This window comes from Bubalus bubalis, chromosome 18, assembly GCF_019923935.1.
Source record: "Bubalus bubalis isolate 160015118507 breed Murrah chromosome 18, NDDB_SH_1, whole genome shotgun sequence".
In the NCBI taxonomy this organism is placed as follows: domain Eukaryota; kingdom Metazoa; phylum Chordata; class Mammalia; order Artiodactyla; family Bovidae; genus Bubalus; species Bubalus bubalis.
In genome coordinates this window covers 42768940-42789804 of record NC_059174.1, presented here as the reverse complement: position 1 = coordinate 42789804, position 20865 = coordinate 42768940, and the positions used below count along the sequence as shown (strand labels likewise).

Below are 20865 nucleotides of genomic sequence, written 5' to 3'. Positions count from 1 at the left end.
AAGTGGTCCGTGGTGCTCCTGCCCTCCAGCCCGAGGGAGTTTGGTGCTGATGGCTCCCCTGCATTTCCAGGAACAGGTGTGGAGTGGCTTTCTGAGGGGTAGTTGTATTCCTCCAAACTTCCCTGCTTCCAGCCCTCTTCCAGCCCTGAGGCCTTCTCTCCTACTGTGAGGCTCCACATTCCAGCCAGCTCTGTGCTTAGCCTGCTCTGAGCACATTTGGTTTTGGCTTTTTGCCTACACTTGCAGGACCAGCCCCTCATCCTCCCCTGCATGTGGGTGGTGGATTTCCAGCTCCTGGGAGAGATAATCCCTCCCTGGGAGCTTGATCTTCCTCTAACACCTCGCTGTCATTTTGTTCAACTGGACCAGCGGTTACTGCACGTCTGCAGGGAGCCAGGCAGCCAGGCTTCAAAGTGCTTTGAGAAGCATATGGACAGGAGCCGTAGACATTACAGAAGGACACGAGTGGCTGTAATACCACACGTTACATCATCAAACTGCTTCCATGTGGTATTAAGCAGAGATGCATAGGAAGTTTTCCCTTTCTGCCTTTTCCTTCTGAGACACATTAAGCCCGCTGGAGAATATTGCTCATCAGTTGGAAAATACGCCTGGTCAGAGTCTATGGTCAGGGCCCTGGGGGTGAGCAGGAGCAGCCACAGCAGTGAGATTTCAGCAGGGAGTGCTTCTCTGGGAGGTGCAGACTTTCCTGGGCTGGCTTCTGCTGAGCCAGGCTGCACACTATCACCAGATGGCCCCCGACAACACAGACTCATCCGGGCCGGCAGGACGGTTGAAGACCACAAAACCACGGGTGTGCACACCACCTCCTAAAATGCCCAGCACTGGTCTGAGGCCTCGCTTGACTCTCCTTTTCAAAATAACCTCAAATAATTCATGTGCAAGGGTATTTGGTACCTCTGACTAACTTCACTGGGTTTTCTGTAAATCATTTCATCATTTGCGCTTAAGAAAGAGTGGAATTTTGTGTGTGTGTGTTTTTTTTAAGGAGTTTAAATGAGGTTTCACACCTCTTTCCCTCACATGTGATTTTAAAATACAAAACCAATTCTTGCAAGTAAACTTGTCAGATTATTTTAAAGCACATACCCCTGTATAAGAATTCAGCTCTGGCATTAAGCATTATTGCATATTAGTATTTTTATTTATTTATTTGGCTGTGCCAAGTCTTAGTTGTGGTACACAGGGTCTTCTGTCTTTGTTGTGGCATGCAGGATTTTTAGTTGTGTTGTGTGGGAGCTATTACTAGTTCCCCGACGGGGGATGTAACCTGGGCCTCCTCCATTGAGAGTGCAGAGCCTTAGTCACTAGACCACCAGGGAAGTCCCTGATTATTACATATTTTTAACACTGGGACAGAAAGGTCAAGAACAGAGCAGGAAAGAGCTCTCTGTATCCCTACTGCTGGACGGGATTCAGTCATTGGCAACCAGGAGACTGATGTCCAAGAGCAGGCGTATGACTTGGACTGAAAAACAGCCAGCTCCATCCCATTCACCAGCAGTGGGTGCAGAGAGTCTTTTGTGTTCACAGTTCATGCATTTGAACCCAGCGTTTTGACGTGACATTCAGGGCCATTCCCTTCCCTTGCTGCCCCTCTCTGACCTGCCCTGTCTGGATTCTTATTATTTCTCAGAGCTCATGTTCACAGCTAGTCAAGCCGAGTTTATCCTTGAGTCTATTCCTGTGCTCCCCAGGAACGTGTTCCTGCCTCCTGGTGGCTTTGGCCCCGCCGTGGTCCCTGCCAAGGAGGCCTCCCACACGCCCCAGCCCAACCCCATCCCTGGTACTCCTTTCTCCTTACCTTGCCTGGCACTGTCCTGTTTCTAAGTCTTCTTGCTTCCCAGTGAGGTGGCTCGCTCCTCCATCAGAGCCCACCCTTGTCAGGTCTGTCTCGTGGGCGCGGGTGTTGGTGCTCTGCCAGCATCCTGTCTGGCTGTTGAGCAGGAGTGTCCCTTCTCAGTTTTAGTCTGACCTTGTCTCATCCTGTTTCTCATGTGGTTTTTATCTAAGGCATCTTTACTTTTGTGCTCCGCCATGTAGAACCAGCTGTGTCCGGAACCAGCACAGAACTTTGTTTTCTTGTGACTGTGCCCCAGCCAAATTATATTATCCAGTTGTTCTGGTAGGGACTCATAAAAGGATTATCTGGGCTCCAGTAATGGTTGCCTTCAACGATTCAAATACCTAAATGGTTGCAGAGCTGGGGCCTGCGAAGGGATTATATGTAGCCATTTTCATGCTAGGCTCTTCTCCCTAAGAGGATTTGCAGGGAGCTCAGGGGACTTCTTCAGGCAGTCCTCAGGAGGGCCTGCAGCCAAGACAGCCCAGGCTGGACCAGACCGAGGGGATCTGATGTGGAGCCTGTTTGGCTGTCTGTCACGGGGACTTCTATAAGGGAAATGCAGTGTGGAGTCTGTGCCTCCGTGGCTTGTGTGCTGTAACCCCTAGGCATAATTATTTTTACATGATGAATGCAGTGGTTAAAGGGATGAGTGTCAGCATAAATTCTGACATCCATCTAACCTCGAGTTGGACAGCTGACCCTCAGTTTCTTCATCTGCAGCATGGGGCAAATGATACCTGTGGTTATTGTGAGCATTAGTTGTATTTAGTTACCTGTACTTATTGTGAGCATTCAAATGGGATGAGAATGTGTAGAAGTTATCACAGTGTCTAGACCAAGGATGCTTTCAAATAAATGGTGGCTGTTTTTAACATTAGACTTTAGGGATGGAATTCATAATGCACTTAGGCATACTGTTTCTAGCGTTTCCCCAAAGAGGCGTTTTGGAATACTGTTACATAATGAGAAAGTAATTCAGTTTTTCACTTATATTTCATTCATCTGATTATATCAAGGATAAGATTGCTTGATGCCCTTTACTGTTGCTAATTTTCTCTTTTTAATGAAAAGAAGAGGCTCAAAGAACCTTTGGCAGGCAGTGGTATCTAGCCAGGTTTTAAATAATGTCAATTGGCTTTATCATTTTTAATTATAAGATTATCTGAATGGGAAGTGATGCTGGTTTTCCATTTAAAGTAGTGATAAGGGTTCTTTTAAAAATAAATTTTAAATGGGAGTAGATGTTTAAAGGAAAATGTCAAACATTAACAATAGAGCCGTTGTGTACAACTGTGCAGGTTATATATTGCACAAGTGTCCTGCCCCGGGGGAGAAGAGAAGTTGGCCAACTAGGCTGGTGTGTAGCCTATGAGCTGCTTACTAAGCCATGTGCTCTGGCACAGGGTTGTACCTACAGGGAAGATGGGCTGCCTTTTTGTAATTCTCACGAAAGCACCATGTGGGCTGGCAGAAAGTGACCGTACATTGGTGTGTAGAGTGGCAAAAATAGTGAAGGTAACATGTAAATGGAAATCTCGTAAGACAAGTATTCATTTTCTCCATTGTTCAAACTGAGATGGAGGCTCAGAGAGGTGAAATGACATGGCTAAAACTCTGATTCCTTTTCTGTGCCCATTTTTCATATTCCTGTCTCATATTTCAGTTAAAAACCGCGCTGATACATGGTAAGGGGAGTAGACCAGGTGAATTGGAAGCCCCATTCACAATAGGAGCAAATCTATACAGGATATATATATAATGTCTAATGAAAGTTATACATGATCTATGATCTTTTAAAAAAATTAAATTCTGGCTGCTCGGCGTCTTCACTGCTGTGCACAGGCTGTCTCTAGTCGCGGTGAGTGGGGCTACTCTTTCATTGTGGTGCATGGGCCTCTCACTGTGGTGGCTTCTCTTGTTGCAACGCACAGGCCCTGAAGTGTGCAGGGTTCGGTATGGGTGGCACATAGGCTCAGTAATTGCTGCTTATGAGCTCTAGAGCACAGGCTCAGTAGTTGTGGAGCTCGGGCTTAGTTGCCCTGTGGCATGTGGAATCCGCCTGGACCAGATATCAAATCCACATCCTCTGCAGGTGGATTCCTAACTGGTGGACCACCAGGGATGTTCATGATCTGTGATCAAATGGAGAAAATTTAATTAGCAGACATAAAAGAGGATGAAGGTAGAAAGACATACCATGCTCATGGAGAATGATTCATTATTATAAAGATGTTGACTCTCTAGTCTGTAAATTTACTGGTTACAATAAAAATCCCAATAGAAATCTCATGGAATTGATAGACTGACTCTAGTTCATGTGATATTGTAAAGAATTAGGTATAAACAAACAACTTTGGAGAACAGGGGGAGAAGTCTTCCTCTAAGAGATGTCAAGGCTTATGATGAAGCCATAGTTACATAAATTAATGTGGTCTGATTCTTTCCTAAAGTAATTGCCACTAGCTACATGTGGATATTAAGTATTTGAAATGAGGCTAGTATGAATTGAGCAGAATACACATCAGATTTTGAAGACTCCATAGACGTAAAAAGAATGTAAAATATGTCAATAATTTTAAAGCATTGTTCACATGTTGGAAATATATTGTACCTATATTAAATGGCACCCCACTCCAGTACTCTTGCCTGGACGATCCCATGGACGGAGGAGCCTAGAAGCCTGCAGTCCATGGGGTCGCTGAGGATCGGACATGACTGAGCGACTTCACTTTCACTTTTCACTTTCATGCATTGGAGAAGGACTTGGCAACTCACTCCAGTGTTCTTGCCCGGAGAATCCCAGAGATGGGGGAGCCTGGTGGGCTGCTGTCTATGGGGTTGCACAGAGTCGGACATGACTGAAGTGACTTAGCAGCAGCAGCATATTAAATAAAATATATAATTAAAATTAATTTCACTTTTTAAAATATGACTACTAGAAAATTTTAAATAATATATGTAATTATGCATAATGTATATACAATTACATTTCTCACATAAATCTGTTGGATGGCACTGGTCAAGACCATTGAAACAGACTAAAGCCCAGAAATAGGGCAAATATACATGGGAAGTTGGAATTTGACAAAGGTAACATTATCAGCTGGTGTGAAAGGGATACAATATATAAAAGACAATGATGGAACAGTTGGCTTATGCTGTGGACTGAATGTTTGTCTCCCCCTGTTCCACACCGCCCGCCCCCCGAGCCAGCCCAAATTCATTTGTTGAATCCCTAATCCTAAATGTGATGGTATTTGGAGATGGAGATTTGAGATCTAATTGGGGTTAGGTTAGGCCATAAAGGTGGGGCCCTCATGATGGGATTAGTGTCCTTATAAAAGGCAGAAGTGATAGGAGAACTCTTTCTCTGCCATGTGAGGATATAGTAAGAAGGTGGCCAACCCATACAGTCCAAGACTTGGACCCTCACCAAGAACCAGATCTACTATACTAGCACCTTGATTTTTGACCCGCAGCCTCCAGAACTGTGAGGAATAAAAGGTTTGTTCTTTAAGCCCCCTCAGTCTATTGTATTTTGTTATAAGACCCTGACCAAACTAAGATTACCTTTAGAAAAAATTTAAATGCCCAATTGATAGCATATATAAAAATAAAGATGAATTAAATTCCAAAAAATGAAAAACTTTAAGAGTCTTGGAAATTACAGGGACTATTTTTGTGGCCTTGAAGTTGGAAAGGATGTGGTTTCAGGTAGCCTTTGCTGCATAACCAGCCAGCCCCCAGATTCGTGACTTACAACTGCTACAGTTTATTGTTCCTTACAATTCTGCGGGCTGGCAAGGTGGGTCTTCCACTGGTCTCACCTGTGCTCACTTGTGTGGTTGCACTCAGCCAGTGGGCTGGCTATGCTCACTGGACCACCTCTCTCTCCCTCCATGGGCTTTCATCCCATGGGCTTCTTCTCTAGTGCATGGTGATCACGTGGTACGAAATGAATGAAAGTGAAATCTGCAAGGGCTCTTGAGGCTGACACTCAGAATCACAGAACATCAATTCTGTGTGTGTGGTTGGTTAAAGCAAACCACAGGGGTGGCTGAAATTTGAGAGATGGGGAAATAGACTCCACCTTCTCATAGGGGGAATGGTGAAATTTACAAGGGGGCATGCCAAGATGGTAAGATTTCCTTAGCTCCCAAGACCACTGACCAGTAAGGCAAAGATGGACAAGTTCAACTACATTAAAATTAAACACTTTTATTTCTGAAAACACTCATTTGGAAAAATGAAGAGACAAGTCACAGATCCAGAGAAGATATTTGCAACATCTTGTAGTGTCCAGATGTTGAGAGAGCTGCCAATTGTAAAGAAAAGGGCCAACAACCCATTAGAAAACTGGCCAAGAAACATGGTAATTTATAGCATGTAAAGAAGTGATAATCAACTTCATTAAAGAAATGAAAATTAAGGGTTCAGGGTGGAGAACACATGTATACCTGTGGCGGATTCATTTTGATATTTGGCAAAACTAATACAATTATGTAAAGTTTAAAAATAAAATTAAATTAAAAAAATAAAAATAAAAATAAAATAAAATAACAGGAAAAAAAAATGAAAATTAGAAACAGCAAAATAGCTATTTTATGCCCAGACTGGCATAAATGAGCTGGTCTGACAGCTCCAAGGAGCACTGGCTAGGATGTGATGGGAGGAAGGGGAGTGCTCATGGACTTTGCAGGGAGGTCGTAAGCGGTCCAGTGTCGTCAGCGTCTGGTGAAGGTGTAGGTGTGTGTTGCAGTGCCTTTCCTAGTGACATTCCTGGATATGTACTCCAGGAACACGTAAGAGTGTAAGAGTGTTTGTGTCAGCGTTCTTTGTAATACTGAGGATGTGGAACCAACTGAAGTGTAGGATATTAGATAAATTGTGTCATGTTCACTTCATACAGTACAGCAGGAATTAGTAAATTAATAGGAGCTGTGTGGATCAGCGCTGATAGAACTTGAAAGCATAATGTTGATGGAAAAGATGGAAAAGTATATGTTCCAGACTACTTACAGTGTGATACCATTTATGTAGATTTTGAAGCCCATAAAGCAAGATTTTGTGTTATTTATGAATATATGAGTTTTAAAGGAGTAGAAATGTCAGCAAGAAGGATATAGAAACAGCTTTAAGATAGTGGTTGTCTCTGAAAAAGGAGTAGAGGATGGGAGGGTGGGGGCAGGTAGGGGAACCAGTCTACTCTGATATACTTTCTTTCTGAAAAGAAAATCTGAGGCAAATATGGCAATGTGGGAAGATTTGGTAATCCTGGGTGGTGGCGGTGGTTTAGTCGCTAAGTCGTGTCTGACCCTTGTGACCCCATGGGCTGTAGCCCACCAGGCTCCTCTGTCCATGGGATTCTCCAGGTAAGAATGCTAGAGTGGGTTGCCATTTCCTCCTCCAGGGGATCTTCCCAATCCAGGAATCAAACCCTGGTCTCCTGCGTTGCAGGTGGATTCTTTACCGACTGATCTATCTTGGGTGGTAGGTTAGCATTATTACTCTACGTTTCTGTTATGCTTAAAATATTTCATTAAAAACATGCATATCTTTAAAATATCATAATTTGAGTCATGTAGGATGTTCTAAAAATAGCTGTTGTTACTTTTGCAATGACTTGAAGCGTAACAAGATTTTCTGAACATGATTTATACGTTTAACCAGTAAGAAAAGTCATCTTGGAACTTGTAGGTTTTCTTTGATTTTTCCTGACCGTGTCTTAGGTCTGTAGAGTAATGCATGTCAGGGATGCTTTTTGGACATTGCTAGATCAGATATGACACACCAGTCTGAAGGTGGTCATTTACTGCTGTTTCCTCTCTCGTCCCAGGAGACTCGCTCTGCCCCACCTGAAGTCCATATGGCTCTGTATGATGAGGACCTCCTGAAAAATCCCTTCTACCTGGCTCTTAAGAAGTGGCGTCCTGACTTGTGCAACAAGGTGGCCCAAGCTCATGGCATTGTAAGTGCATCGATCCCGAGGGTGGTCCTTCTCTGCTGGGCGTGGGAGGCCTACCTACAAATAAGGTAGACTTCAGTTAAATTTAGCAGGAGTCAGGTATAGAACTGCTCAGTGCAGCAAACCCCAGACTATGCTCGACATGTGGACGAGCAGAGAGGAACCACCCTGAGCAGCTTCCTCCAGGAAGCCCCCTGAGACTGCTCCAGCCCAGGTGTAATCTTTTCTCTGAACTCTCAGCCCCCATTATCACTGCTCTCATGGTAGTCACCTCTGTTTCTCCTGTTTCCATGTTGACCAGGAGGGCTTCTCCAGGGCAGAAATCATATCCTTCCTTGTCTGTGAGATGGGTGCTCACTCCCGCAGAGTAGGGGAACGTGTGAATGTACGGGTGTGTCACCTTCAAAGGCATTTCCTGAAGAGGAGGAGCCGAGGGAAGTTTCATAGTAGAGACCACAACCTCAGAAGCCTACAGGGGCAGCCAGGTAACAGGAGCCAGAGAAGAGAAAAACCGTGGTCTGTTGGCAGGGCGTCTGGTGCCTGGAGGGAGGAAGGGCCCACACTGCAGGCCTTTCTTCATTCCGAGGTTGGTGAACTTGGCTGACATCTTACACACCATGGGATACAGAGAGTTAGCTGGGCGCCTTTGTGCCGCCTGCCTATGGCAGGGCCTCTTCTTTTTTTTTTCTAAATAATTTTTATTTATTTATTTTTGGCTGTGCTGGGTCTTTGTTGCTGCAAGGGCTTCTCTCTAGTTGCAGCGAGCGGGAGCTGCTCTTAGTTGCAGAGCTCGGGCTTTGCATTGCGGTGGCTTCTCCTGTTGCACAGCATGGGCGCTAGGGCATGCGGGCTTCAGTACTTGCTGCGTGTGGGCCTCTTCCCTTCCTGCATGTCCTCTTTTCTTCTCATACTTTTGTTCCTGCTTCTCTTACCCAGTGATGGGGTCTTAAGTGAGTCAGGTGGCCGAGGGTTTGAACCAAAGGAGAAATGAGTCAGCTCAGGTTTCTCTGCAACCTTAGAACTGACTTTTCCATGCTTAGCCCACCCCTCTGCCATCAGAAGCCTGTTTTTTTTTTTTTTTTTCTCACCCAAGTCCCTTCTGGTTTTTATGATTGGTTTGGTGATTAATATCTCTTTCCCAGAATTTTTTTTTACTTTGGATTTTAGAAGTCATAAACTTCAATATTTAAAAAAAAAAAAGTTAAGAGAATACAGTTATTTCCAAAGAAGAAAATAAAAATCTCATAAAGCTTGCCACAGGTGTTCACTGTCATCCGTTCATTTGACAGCAGCTCTTAAATGCTGCTATGTGTAAGACATCAGGTTTGATGTGGGAGATTCAGCCAAAAATATGAGTAGGCATCACGATCTTCACCCTCATGGATCTCTACCCAAAATTCTAGTGGGAGAGATGGTCGCGCTCTGGGTTAATATTTAACTAATTATGGTTACCGTCCATGGGATTCTCCAGGCAAGAAAACTGGAGTGGGTTGCCATTTCCTTCTCCAGGGAATTATGATTAAGTGTCACAGAGAAAAGGCCCAAACATCATGGTAACTGAGAGGGCCTGACCCAACTGGGGAAATATTTCCTTCCCATCTTTGTTCTATGGTATTTTGAAAAGAAATACTGTCTAGATAAGAGTGTATTATCACAGGTAACTTTCTCTTTGTAAAAGCGCCGTGCTGCGGGCCGCTGTTAACCTCTCAGGAAGCCTGAGACGGGGACCTGTCTCGCTCGCCGCTGTGTTGCCAGCACTTAGCACTCTCTCTGTCACCCAGGAGGTGCTTCTGCAGCTGCCAGCTCAAAATCCCACTCAAGCTCACTTTAGCAAAAGGGGAATTTGGAATAAGAACTTTGGCATCTCAGTCACCTTCCTCTCTGGTACATCGAAGAACAGGACATGCTTCTTCTTCTTCTTTTTTAAATTTTATTCTTTAGCCTGCGAGGTGCGCATGTGAGATCTCCGTTCCCTGGCCAGGGATCAAATTCGTGTCCCCTGCATTGGGAACATGGAGTCTCACCCACTGGCCCACCAGGAAAGTCCCGGGAGATACTTCTTAAGTTGCCATCCCGAGATCCCAAGGGTGCCCTAGGCTTCTTACTCCGGCTCCCCCTGAAATCCACAAGGGGCTGCATGGGGCCAGCATTCAGTAGACGTGAGGATCAGGGAGGCCAGCTCCTCAGGAAAGGGCAACTGTGGGAAGGAGCGGGCTGCTGCTGTCCTGTTCAGCCAGGCCAGGTGTTGATAACCAGCTCCTGCCACCTGTTGGCCATGTGATGGAGCCCCAGCTCATCTAACCTGTCTTATTGCTCTTTCTGGGTCTGTTGGTTGAGTGTAAAAAGTAGAATATCCCAATGACCTCTAGAAGAGAGAGCACTCATCCTTTCTGCCATCTCTGAGGGACCCACATGGCCTCAGCAGGTGAATGCTGTATTTCTTTCCACGGGGCTTGGCCACTGGGCTGAGTTTGTGCTAAGTCCCTTTAGTCATGTCCAACTCTTTGCTGCCCTGTGGACTGTAGCCCGCCAGGCTTCTCTGTTCGTGGGATTCTCCAGGCAAGAACACTGGAGTGGGTTGCTATGCCCTCCTCCAGGGCATCTTCCTGACCCAGGAATTGAACCCATGTCCCTTAAGTCTCCTGCACTGGCAGGTGAGTTCTTTACCACTCGCACCCAACCTGGGAAGCCTGGACTGAGTTGGGTGGCCCTTGAATCTGCCCTGGGGATTAGGGTCCTTTACTAGGCTCTAAAAATGTGAAGTCACCACTTTTTATTTACTTTTTTATTTGGCTGCATTGGGTCTTCTCCACAGCATATGGGGTCTGAGTTCCCTGACCAGGAATCAAACGCGTGACCCCTGCATTGCAAGGTGGACTCTTGACCACTGGCCCTCAGGAAAGTCCTGAAGTCGCCACTTTTGAACATGTGTCTCCCCACGGTTAAATGCCCTTCACCTCTCCCCCTGCAAATGGAGCCGGCAGGCCCCCTCACACGACAGCTGAGGGTGCAGGCTGGCTGTTCCCCTCACCTGTCCCAGCCCCTCCTCGAGTTTGACTTCCTTCCCGAACCTTCCTTTGATGGGGCTGCCCCGTGTCCTGGAAGGCACCCCCTGCCACCATTTGCTCTTTGACTGGACAGTGGAACCCCATCTCCTAAAGTTCCTTCCCATTCTGATTCCAGGGACCTGTGATGCCCACACACTCTCTCACAGTGACCTTGATCTTGTGACCATCCAATTATTATGCAATGAGTTTTCTTCAGAGCAGCTGCATAGGCCTCCCACACCCCGGGGCTGTTGTTCTTGGGGCATTGGGCAAAAGTTCTCCAGATTTCCCTGGTGGACCGGGGAGGTGGGGGGGGTGGGTCCATTTGCCTGTAGGAAAAACAATGGCAAAAGGAGATGACATTTGGTCCTTTAATCGTGGCCCTGTAATTATGGGTCTAATTATGGGGTATGCAGGCTTCTGAGGGCTCGCCTGGGAACCTAGCATCATGACTTCTAAGTTCCAGGGAACTGACTCAAGAACATGCTTATACAGCCCAGCTAAGGGCACTGAAGTTTGTATTCCACTTCTCGGAATTTGCTTAGTAGAGCTTCATCTGACAAACACCGAGTATCTCCTATACTCCACAGACCACGCTGGGTTTGCAGGGTTACTCAGAGGAATGGGGGACACGACATGCCTTTGGGGATTTCCACAAACAGGTCATTTGTAGGCCAGAGGGTTGAGTAATAGGACAGAAGTCGTCATGTGCTCCTGTGGAGTAGCCGACCCAGGCCGGGGGGAAGTCAGGCAGGTACGCTGCTCTGAAAGTGAAAGTGAAGTCGCTCAGTCGTGTCCAACTCTTTGCGACCCCATGGACTGTAGCCTACCAGGCTCCTCTGTCCATGGGATTTTCCAGGCAAGAGTACTGGAGTGGGTTGCCATTTCCTTCTCCAGGGGATCTTCCCAACCCAGGGATCGAACCCGGGTCTTCCGCATTGTAGACAGACGCTTTACTGTCTGAGCCACCAGGGAAGTCCTACCGTGGAGTAGGTATGACTAATGCTAATTCTTGTTTTTATGCTTTCTTTTCTTTAATGACTATTATTTTTAAAAAATTCTTTACAAAGGGGTTATAATAAAAAGTTTTATTGTTAAGCTCTGAACTGAGTCCCTAACTCATGGTCTTCTCAGCAACTCTGAACTTTGCGTCTTCCACACCGGCTGCTACAGCTCCATAACCTCCGTTCCAGAAATAGTCTGAACCTCCCTCCTGTGAGGGCCTTGGCACCTGAGCCTGCCTCCCGTGGGTGGCTTCATAGCCACCCACCGCTGATCCTCCTCACACCTGTCTCAGCAGGAACCTGGTGGATGGATAGAGCCGCAGAGAGCCAGCCACTGGCTTCTGCTTGCCCTGAAATGCACCAGGCAGCCTCGCCTGCCTGAAAACTGGGAGAGTCCTTGAAATTGGAGGCTTCCCTGTTCACTCAGCAAGCACTGATTGGTGTCTACCCTATGGTGAGCCGTGGGCTTGGTAAGGGGGATGCAGTGCCTCGGGAGCTGGCCATGCTTATTTAAGGAGGCAGAGAAGGTGTGTGTACACGGTGAGGAGGCACCCAGGATGCAGTCACAGTGGTGGTGGGGTGAGCAGTGTGTATCTCTGAAGCACTCAGAAGCTCCTGGCCCCTCGGAGGCCCCGCCTGCATCCACTGAGCTGGAGTGGGGCAATCCCTTGGCCTGCCTTTGGCCACCTAAATCCCTTAGGCCTGGGTCATGCTGTCCTCTTGCCTGGGGCCAACCCTCTCATCTCCAAGATCTTCTTTGTGTGTTCCAGGTTGCAGTGACCCATCTAGGAGCCTTGAGGCTGTTTCTTGGTTCTCATACCTGAGGGCCTCTTGTTTTTTTAAGCTGCACTTTTATTAACCTTTTAAAACTATTATGATTGTCTCCCCTTTTGCTCTCTCTCCTCGTCTGGTCCCACCAAGCCCATCTCAGGACCTTTGCACTTGCTTTCTTCTGACAGAAGCGTTCTTCCCTGGACTTCCCTGGTGGTGCAGTGGTAAAGACTTCCACTGCAAGGGGCTTGGGTTTGATCCCTGGTCTGGGAACTAGGACCTGCATGCTGTGTGGTGTGCCCCCTCCAAAAGAAGTTTTTCCCTTAGATCTTTACTTGGTAGGTCCTTCTCTCCATCCATTCGTTGCTCAAATGAGGCTTTCTCAGAGAGCCCTCCCCCTTAACAACTTGACCTGAGTTAGCTAACCTTTGCCCCACTCCAGGCATTCTCTGGCTTGATGCCCTGCTTTATTGCTGCACAAAACTTACTGATATATGGAATCTGTTACATTGTTAAATCTGTAGCCCCCACTTAGAATGTAGTGTCATGAGGACAGTTCACCATATTTCCAACAGTGCCCAGTGTCAGGAATATTGAATGGAGAAAAAAACAGGAAAACCAAACTCAAATTTTAATACTTACTTGAATAAAGTTGGCTACCTGAAAAATTTTTTAAAAAGTTATTGTGTTTAATCTCAAACATGAACAAGTGAAAAGAATCATACCATGCACCCCTGCCCCCATCTCTCAGCTTCCACAGTGCCGGGCTCAGACGCCAGCACTTCTCACTTCGAACCCTGCTGCCCTCTCCCCTCAGCCAGGGGATCATTTGGAAATAAATTCCAGAAAATTATATAAGGTAGTCATACTGGCAACCCACTCCAGTACTCTTGCCTGGCAAATCCCATGGACGGAGGAGCCTGGTGCGCTGCAGTCCATGGGGTCATGAAGAGTCGGACACGACTGAGCGCCTTCACTTTCACTTTTCACTTTCATGCATTGCAGAAGGCAATGGCAACCCACTCCAGCGTTCTTGCCTGGAGAATCCCAGGGATGGGGGAGCCTGGTGGGCTGCCGTCTGTGGGGTCGCACAGAATCGGACACGACTGAAGTGACTTAGCAGCAGCAGCAGTCATCTGATTTCATCTGTAAATCTTCAGGAATGTAGTTTTCAATGATAAGGACTTTAAAAAAACCCACAAGCTCACGCCATTATCATAGCTCAGAGATTCCTCAGCGCCTCTCGCTCACCGTGCAAATCTCCCACATCATCTCATCATTTTTTGTTTTCCAGTTGGTTTGTTTAAATCAGAATCCAGAGGAGATCCACACATTATTCTGAATTTGATAGGCCTTGGTTTTTTTCAGTTGAAGTTATAGTTCAGCTCAGTTCAGTCGCTCAGTCGTGTCCGACTCCTTGTGACCCCATGAATCGCAGCACGCCAGGCCTCCCTGTCCATCACCAACTCCCGGAGTTCACTCAGACTCACGTCCATCGAGTCAGGATGCCATCCAGCCGTCTCATCCTCCCGTCCCCTTCTCCTCCTGCCCCCAATCCCTCCCAGCATCAGTCTTGTCCAGCGAGTCAGCTCTTCGTTATAGTTGACTCACAATATTGTGTTAGTTTCGGGTGTACAGCAGTGATGCGGTGATTCAGTTCTTTTTCAGATTCTTCTCATTACAGGTGATTACAAGCTATTGAAGGTAGTTCCTTGGGCTGTACAGTAAATCTTTGTTGCTGGGTATGCCTTTCAAGTCATTCTTTTTTCTCCTAATGTTATTGAGCTAAACTTTTAGAATAATTAAACCGTACCTACTTAGTGTGTAAAGTTCATCCATTTTGACACGTCTACAGGCTTGTGAAGCCATCACCGCAGTCTTAAGTGTCTTATTATTGTGTTTTTAATTAAAAAAATTTAAATTCCATTAATAATTATTATTACTTTCCAGCTGCACGTTTTTTTTGCCATGCACACGCCTTCCCTCGGTGCAGCTCACAAGCTTCCTTTGTCGTGGAGCAGGGGCTCTAGAGCATGCAGGCTCATTAGTTGTGGCACAAGGGCTGAGTTGCCTCATGGCTTGTGGGATCTTAGTTCCCTGACCAGGGATTGAACCCACGTCCCCTGCATCAGTAAGGGAGATTCTTAACCATTAGACCACCAGAGAAGTCCCCTAAGTTTCTTTTTAGCTATATCCCTTTCTTTCCTCATTTTCCTTCTTTCCTTGAAATTCATGTATCCAGGTCATTCATCCCATAGGCTTTCCTACCTTCTGGCTTTTGCCAGTTGCAGTCCTGTGTTGGTGTTCACCAAAGTCCTTTGGTCTCTGTATTTCCTGAACTTGGTAGCTAAGTCCAGCTCTGGGTCTGATTCAGTCATGATTTTTTGTGGAGGGGCAAGGCCACTTCATACACAGTGGTGATCTTTCATCAATGAGGGCCTCCCTTTCCTGCTCTGAGGACTCGGCGTTCCCCTGTCCCTTGTGGGGAGGGAGGCCATGCTGCTCTTTCTGGCCTACCTAGGGAAGCTCCCAGTGGCAGCTGCTCTAAGGCCCAGAGCTGCATGGTGTCTTTGCAGAGGGAACTCCAGCAGGGACTGGGCTGTGTTCCCAGCACTGGCCTCCAGGAGGCCTCAGCACAGGGCAGTGATGGGTGTGGGTGGCAGGAGTTTAAGGCATGGCTCTGCCACTCTCTCTGTAGCCTAGGACAAGTTGCTGAACTCGCTTGAGCCTTAGTTTCCTTGTCTGTACAATGGGGACAGTGCAGAAGCCCCTTGTCTTGTTCCAGCTGCTTCAGGAGTTGGGGCCCTGGTCAGGGGCCCACCTGGTCGACCCCCTTGGTCGTCTTCTTCCAGGTGCACTTGAGAGCCTCCTCTTAAATGTGAGTCCCCAGGCCACGCACAGATCCATGTGGATGTCAGGGCACCTTCCTTTGCTGTGCTGAGCAGAGAGGCTGGTATCAGGTCAACGTGGTGGCCACGATGGGACCAAAATTCACATTTCAGGTTGAACCTGCTCCAAAGACAGAGTCTGGCACCCGAAATATCCCTGGTGGAGGTGGCAGCCTGAGCTAGGAAACTATTTCTGTGGCTGGTACAACCAACTGTGATCACAATTGGGCTTAAAGCATGGAAAAAAGATGGGAAGGAAACTGTCTTCAATGTGCCATGTTTATCGTGCAGGTGTGGGGTTACGTGTCATCTGTTAGTTTCAGTTTTCTGTACCCTTCAAACCTTTCTTCACTTGGAATTGTTTCTGAGCCTGCTTAGGACAAAGCGGCCACCTGGGGTAGCTGTGGGGAGGGGCCCAGTGGGGTGGGACCGAGGCCCCCCCACCTCCATCGCCCTCACCCCCGAGATCCTGGACGGATGAGACGTCCATCCAGGCTTCCATCGCAGTGACAAGAGATTAGCTGCTGCTGCTTTGACCAGTAACCCCAGGGGTTGTCTGCCTGCAGGTCTCCACTGCAATTCCAGCTGGAGCATCTTTGGATACATCCTGTTCCGCTGGAGTTGTAAACAACACATCTGTTTAGTATTCACCTTAATTTTTTTTTCCAGGTGTTAGTACCCTGCAAAGGAAGCCTGTCAACCAGAATTCAGTCTACCTGTCAGTTTGAGTCCTATATTTTGATTCCAGTGGAAGAACACTTTCAGACCTTAGATGGAAAGGTATTCTTTCATTTCCTATGGGTCACCTAGGAGCACTCACTCAGCGTCTGAGAGTTCGGGAGGGGAGGGAGTCCTGCTGCTCACTTTCTTGTCCGTGTCACCTGGTGGCTTTGACACCACAACAGCCCTGCCGCCTTGGAGTGAAGAGAAGCTGGCCGTGGAGAGCAGGGTCCTGGCTGTGGCCTGGAGTTGGAGGTGGTGCTGGTCACATCTCCCTTAGCCCATGAGGCTTCTCCCCGGGGAACTGGGGAGTCGCTGGGACACCTCCTCAGAGAGGCCTGTCAGAGCAAGCTGTTTATCCCTGTGCCCTTGGGATCAGAGATGAATTTCTAATTTTTTAAGAAACCTGTAGGATGAGATGGTCAGATGGCATCACTGACTCAGTGGACATGAGTTGGAGCAAACTCCAGGAGATAGTGAAGGACAGGGAAGCCTGGCGTGCTGCTGTTCATGGGGTCGCAGAGTTGGACACTACTTAGTGACTGAACAACAGCAATGACATAGGAAGTTTTAACCTATACAAAGTTCCAGTAATGTACAGGGAGCATTCACATAGCTTTCTCTCCAGACTGGTCAGCTGTTTGCATTTTGGCCGCATCTGTTTCATCTCCCCACCCCCATCTATCTATCTTTCTATCTGTTAACACACACACATATTGCTGTTTTTTCTGAACCGTTTTCAGAAAGAGTGAGAATAAGTTGCAGACACCCTGTCCCTTGGCTTCAAAACAATGTGTATCTCTTATATAATGCAGCACAGTGATCATACTCAGAAAATTTCAGGTTGGCAGAATACTCTTCTCCAACATACTGTCCTTAAATAAACTGTGCTAACTGTAATACCCTTTTAGCGCAAAAAAGATCTTTTTTTAAGATCCAGGATCATGTCTGGGGTCATGCAACGTATTTAGTTTTTGTCTTTTTAGTTTCTTTCTTTTGGAACAGTTCTCGGCCTATGTCTTTGATGACATTGACATTTTTGTCTTCCTTTGTAAACTCTCCCTCAGTGTGGGTTTCTTTGATGTTTGCCTTGGTTAGATCACAGTTAAGCGTTTTCAGTTAGAATGCCTACTGGAGGGTGCTTTATCTCAGTACTTTGTGTCCGGAGGTATGTGATATCTGTCTGTCTCATGGTTGATGTTAACTTTGGGGTAGGCATTTTCTTGTTTTTTTTTTTTTTTTTTTTTTTCAAGTGGAAGCAGATAGTTTCTGAGAGGGGTAAGTTCCGTCCCTGGTCAGGAATGGCTGTGGTCCTCAGTCTACCCACAGCAGCAGTGGGGGCCCACACTGGTTTAGCCAGGGCTTGTGGGTGCTTGGGGTGGGACAGGAGGTGGGTACAGCGCGCCAGCGTGGGAGAGGGGAGCCTGCAGTCCTGCGGCCCCTGAGCAGGCTGTGACAGGAGGTGGGTACAGCGCGCCAGCCTGGGAGAGGGGAGCCTGCAGTCCTGCGGCCCCTGAGCAGGCTGCTGTTGCCCTGCAGGGCTCTGCTCACCACAGCTGCGCATCAGTTTACTTCTTCACTTCCCGGTACCCAAATCCACCAGGAGAACAGAAGCGCCAGGCTTGGTGGCTGGTCTTCCCCAGGCACCCCAGCCACGGCCAGAGTGATGAGCCAAGGAGGGGTGCAGCGAGCATCCTCCGACCCCTCTGGGTCATCTGGGTCATTCTGATCTCTTATTCAGAGAGGAGAACCTTCCTTTTCTTTTTCCAGAGAACACAGGCTTTCTTCTTCTCTAAGGAACAGCTTAATGCTTTTCTGTTGTGACATATGAAATTGGTCAGGGTATTATGTAGCCACCATAACAGGGTGAACAAGGAGGAAAGAAGATCGAAGTATTGCTGCCCTCCTGAAAACCACACCGGGGGAGAGGCGGGTGGGCGGGTGGGGTGGAGCGCCTGCTGGTGGCCAGGCTGAGAGGGGGTCGGCGGTCACAGCGGCTGCTGGTGCAGTGACCTGTTTCTTGTTCTAGGATGTCTTTATCCAAGGAAACAGGATTAAACTAGGAGCTGGTTTCGCCTGTCTTCTCTCAGTGCCCATTCTTTTTGAAGAAACTTTCTACAATGAGAAAGAAGAAAGTTTCAGCATACTGTGCATAGCCCATCCTTTGGAAAAGAGAGAGAGTTCAGGTATTCTGGGAGAAAACCCCTTTCTCCTGACTGGGAGAAACCTGCTTGTGGAACTTCCTCCTGACACAGCAGTTGTGAACATCTTGTACGATATTCAGGAGCCCACGAGAAACCTGCATAACTGCTTACAAGAATTCCCCCTGGAACATAGATCGGAAGGTCATCTTGAGCCAGCGTGACGTGGGTGAGGCCACATCACATGCGGCGACATGTGACCTCAGTGGGAATGTCACGCCCTGGAGCTGTGCAAAACGGCAGCCCTGGCTTTGTCTCTGGGCCTCGGCTTCAGAGCTGTCTTTTATGGCATTATTAGTCACGGAGCCCCACTGCCGTGCTTCTCTGAGATCTCATTATTTTCAACAGATAATATAATTCTTTGGTGCTCCAGGAAAATTGAGATAATGATGTACCAAATGCTGTCCGAGGTCTTATTGTCAGGAATCAGGGCTTCGTCACCAGAGCCTCCCAGGCCACGCCTGTGATCCCGGAGAGTTCAGGTTTTTGTCCCAGGAAAGGGCTTCAAGAGGGCCAGGCTCCCTGGACCCCCACCTGGGCCACTGTTGGGTGATATCTTGAAATAAGCTTATCCCTCTCCTCCTGTGGCAGATGGTGATCCAGGTGCTGGCGGAGCAGGGCACTGGGTTGTGGGACTTCTTTTCTTCAGGAAACAGCGATGGCTTCAGCCAGCCTGACCCGCTTGTCTCTTTTTTTCAGAAGAGCCTTCGACATCCTCAGATTCTTTTTCCCTGAAAACCATCGAAGATGTGAGGGAATTTTTGGGAAGACACGCGGAGAGATTTGACAGGAACATCGCCTCTTTCCAGCGAACGTTCAGAGAGTGTGAACGAAAGAGCCTCCGTCATCACATAGTCAGTAGCTGAGTCCTCCTTTGCCATAGGCGTGCCCTGGCTCAGAGCGCCAGGATCACTCTGCCACTTTGCTGCCGCCTCTGTTGGCAACGTTTACATATCTGAAGCGAACATTTAAACGTCCAACAAAATGTTGGATTCTGTTTAAATGTTTCTTGTTACCTAAAAAAGTAAGAAGCACAGTAGAAAACCTGAAAAATCACAGAGAAGTATCATGATGAATATTGTTATCATCTGTGTTAACCCTAAGGGAAATTTTTTTTCCTACTTTTAATGCATAGACACCCCCAAAAAAATTGGAAAAAAAAAATCACATACTTAATTAAAAAAAAAATCACATACTTAGTTTGATAAGCTTGCATTAGGACTTAGAGCTTTTTGCCCAGGAAATCCACTTTGTGAGATATTCTCTTGGCTCCATCCTGGGTTCAGTGTCGTGGCCTCAGATTCTGAGGATGGCCTCTCTCTGCTCTGTATTCCGCAGGACTCCGTGAACGCTCTCTACACCAAATGCCTCCAGCAGCTGCTGAGGGACTCCCACCTGGTAAGCAGCATGGCCTGCAAAAGAGAGACTTGCCAGAAAGAGAAAGACAAATACCATACAATGTCAACTATACATGGAATCTGAAGTATGATATGAACGAACTTATCTACAGAACAGAAACAGATGCACAGACACAGAGAACAGATTTGTGGTTGCCAGGGAGGAGAGGGATGGGGGAGGGGTGGAGGGGGAGGATGGGGAGGGATGGAAGGGGAGGATGGGGAGGGATGGAGGGGGAGGATGGGGAGGGTTGGAGGGGGAGGATGGAGGAGATGGAGGGGGAGGATGGGGAAGGATGGAGGGGGAGGATGGGGAGGGATGGAAGGAGAGGTTGGGGGAGGAGATAGAGGGGGAGGTTGGGGAGGAGATGGATGGGGAGGTTGGGAGAGGGATGGCAGGAGAGGTTGGGGTTAGCAGTTGTAAACTATGACATATAGAAAGGATAAACAACCAAGTCCTACTGTATAGCACAGAGAACTCCATTCCATATGCTATGACAGACTGCCCTGGTGTTCCAGTAGCTGAGACTCCGTGCTCCCAGTGCAGGGGCCTGGGTTTGATCTCTGATCAGGGAACTAGATCCCACACGCTGCAAACTAAGAGTTTGCGTGCCACAGTTAAAGATCCCAAGTGCCTCAACTAAGACCCTGTGCAGCCAAATAAATAAATGCATATTTTTAAAAAAAATCCTTTGATGAACCATAATGAAAAAGAATATCATGGGAAAGAATGGCTATATAATGGAAAAGAATATAGAAAAGAAAAAGAGTATAGAAAAAAAATCTTTTCATAATGGAAAAGAATATTAAAAAAAAGAATGTGTATATATATATATATATATGTATATGTATGTGTATAACTGAATCACTTTGCTGTCCAGCAGAAATTAATACTGTAAATCAACTATACTTCAATTAAGAAAACAAAACCAAAAACAAAACAGAGACGTGTGGTTTGGCCCAGGCCAGTCCACGCTCTGTAACTGTCCTCTCCTTGTCCTCCAG

The 20865-nt window shown here is 47.2% G+C and overlaps 1 protein-coding gene across 5 annotated transcripts in view; it reads left to right on the top strand.

Annotated features, from left to right (window-relative positions):
* The window catches only part of ANKRD27 (ankyrin repeat domain 27), a 60650-nt gene that overhangs the window by 3492 nt on the left and 36293 nt on the right, over positions 1–20865 (top strand). For 3 of the 5 annotated variants that reach the window (XM_025269003.2, XM_025269001.2, XM_025269002.2), the window contains exons 2-6: positions 7704–7835; positions 16212–16322; positions 18292–18448; positions 19163–19317; positions 19802–19861. In XM_025269003.2, coding sequence (XP_025124788.1) covers positions 7734–7835; positions 16212–16322; positions 18292–18448; positions 19163–19317; positions 19802–19861 — 585 coding nt within the window. In that variant the 5' untranslated portion in view covers positions 7704–7733. Of the gene's footprint in view, positions 1–7703; positions 7836–16211; positions 16323–18291; positions 18449–19162; positions 19318–19801; positions 19862–20865 lie in introns of those variants that run through there. The other 2 variants (XM_044932176.1, XM_025269004.1) reach the window with 2 other exon arrangements.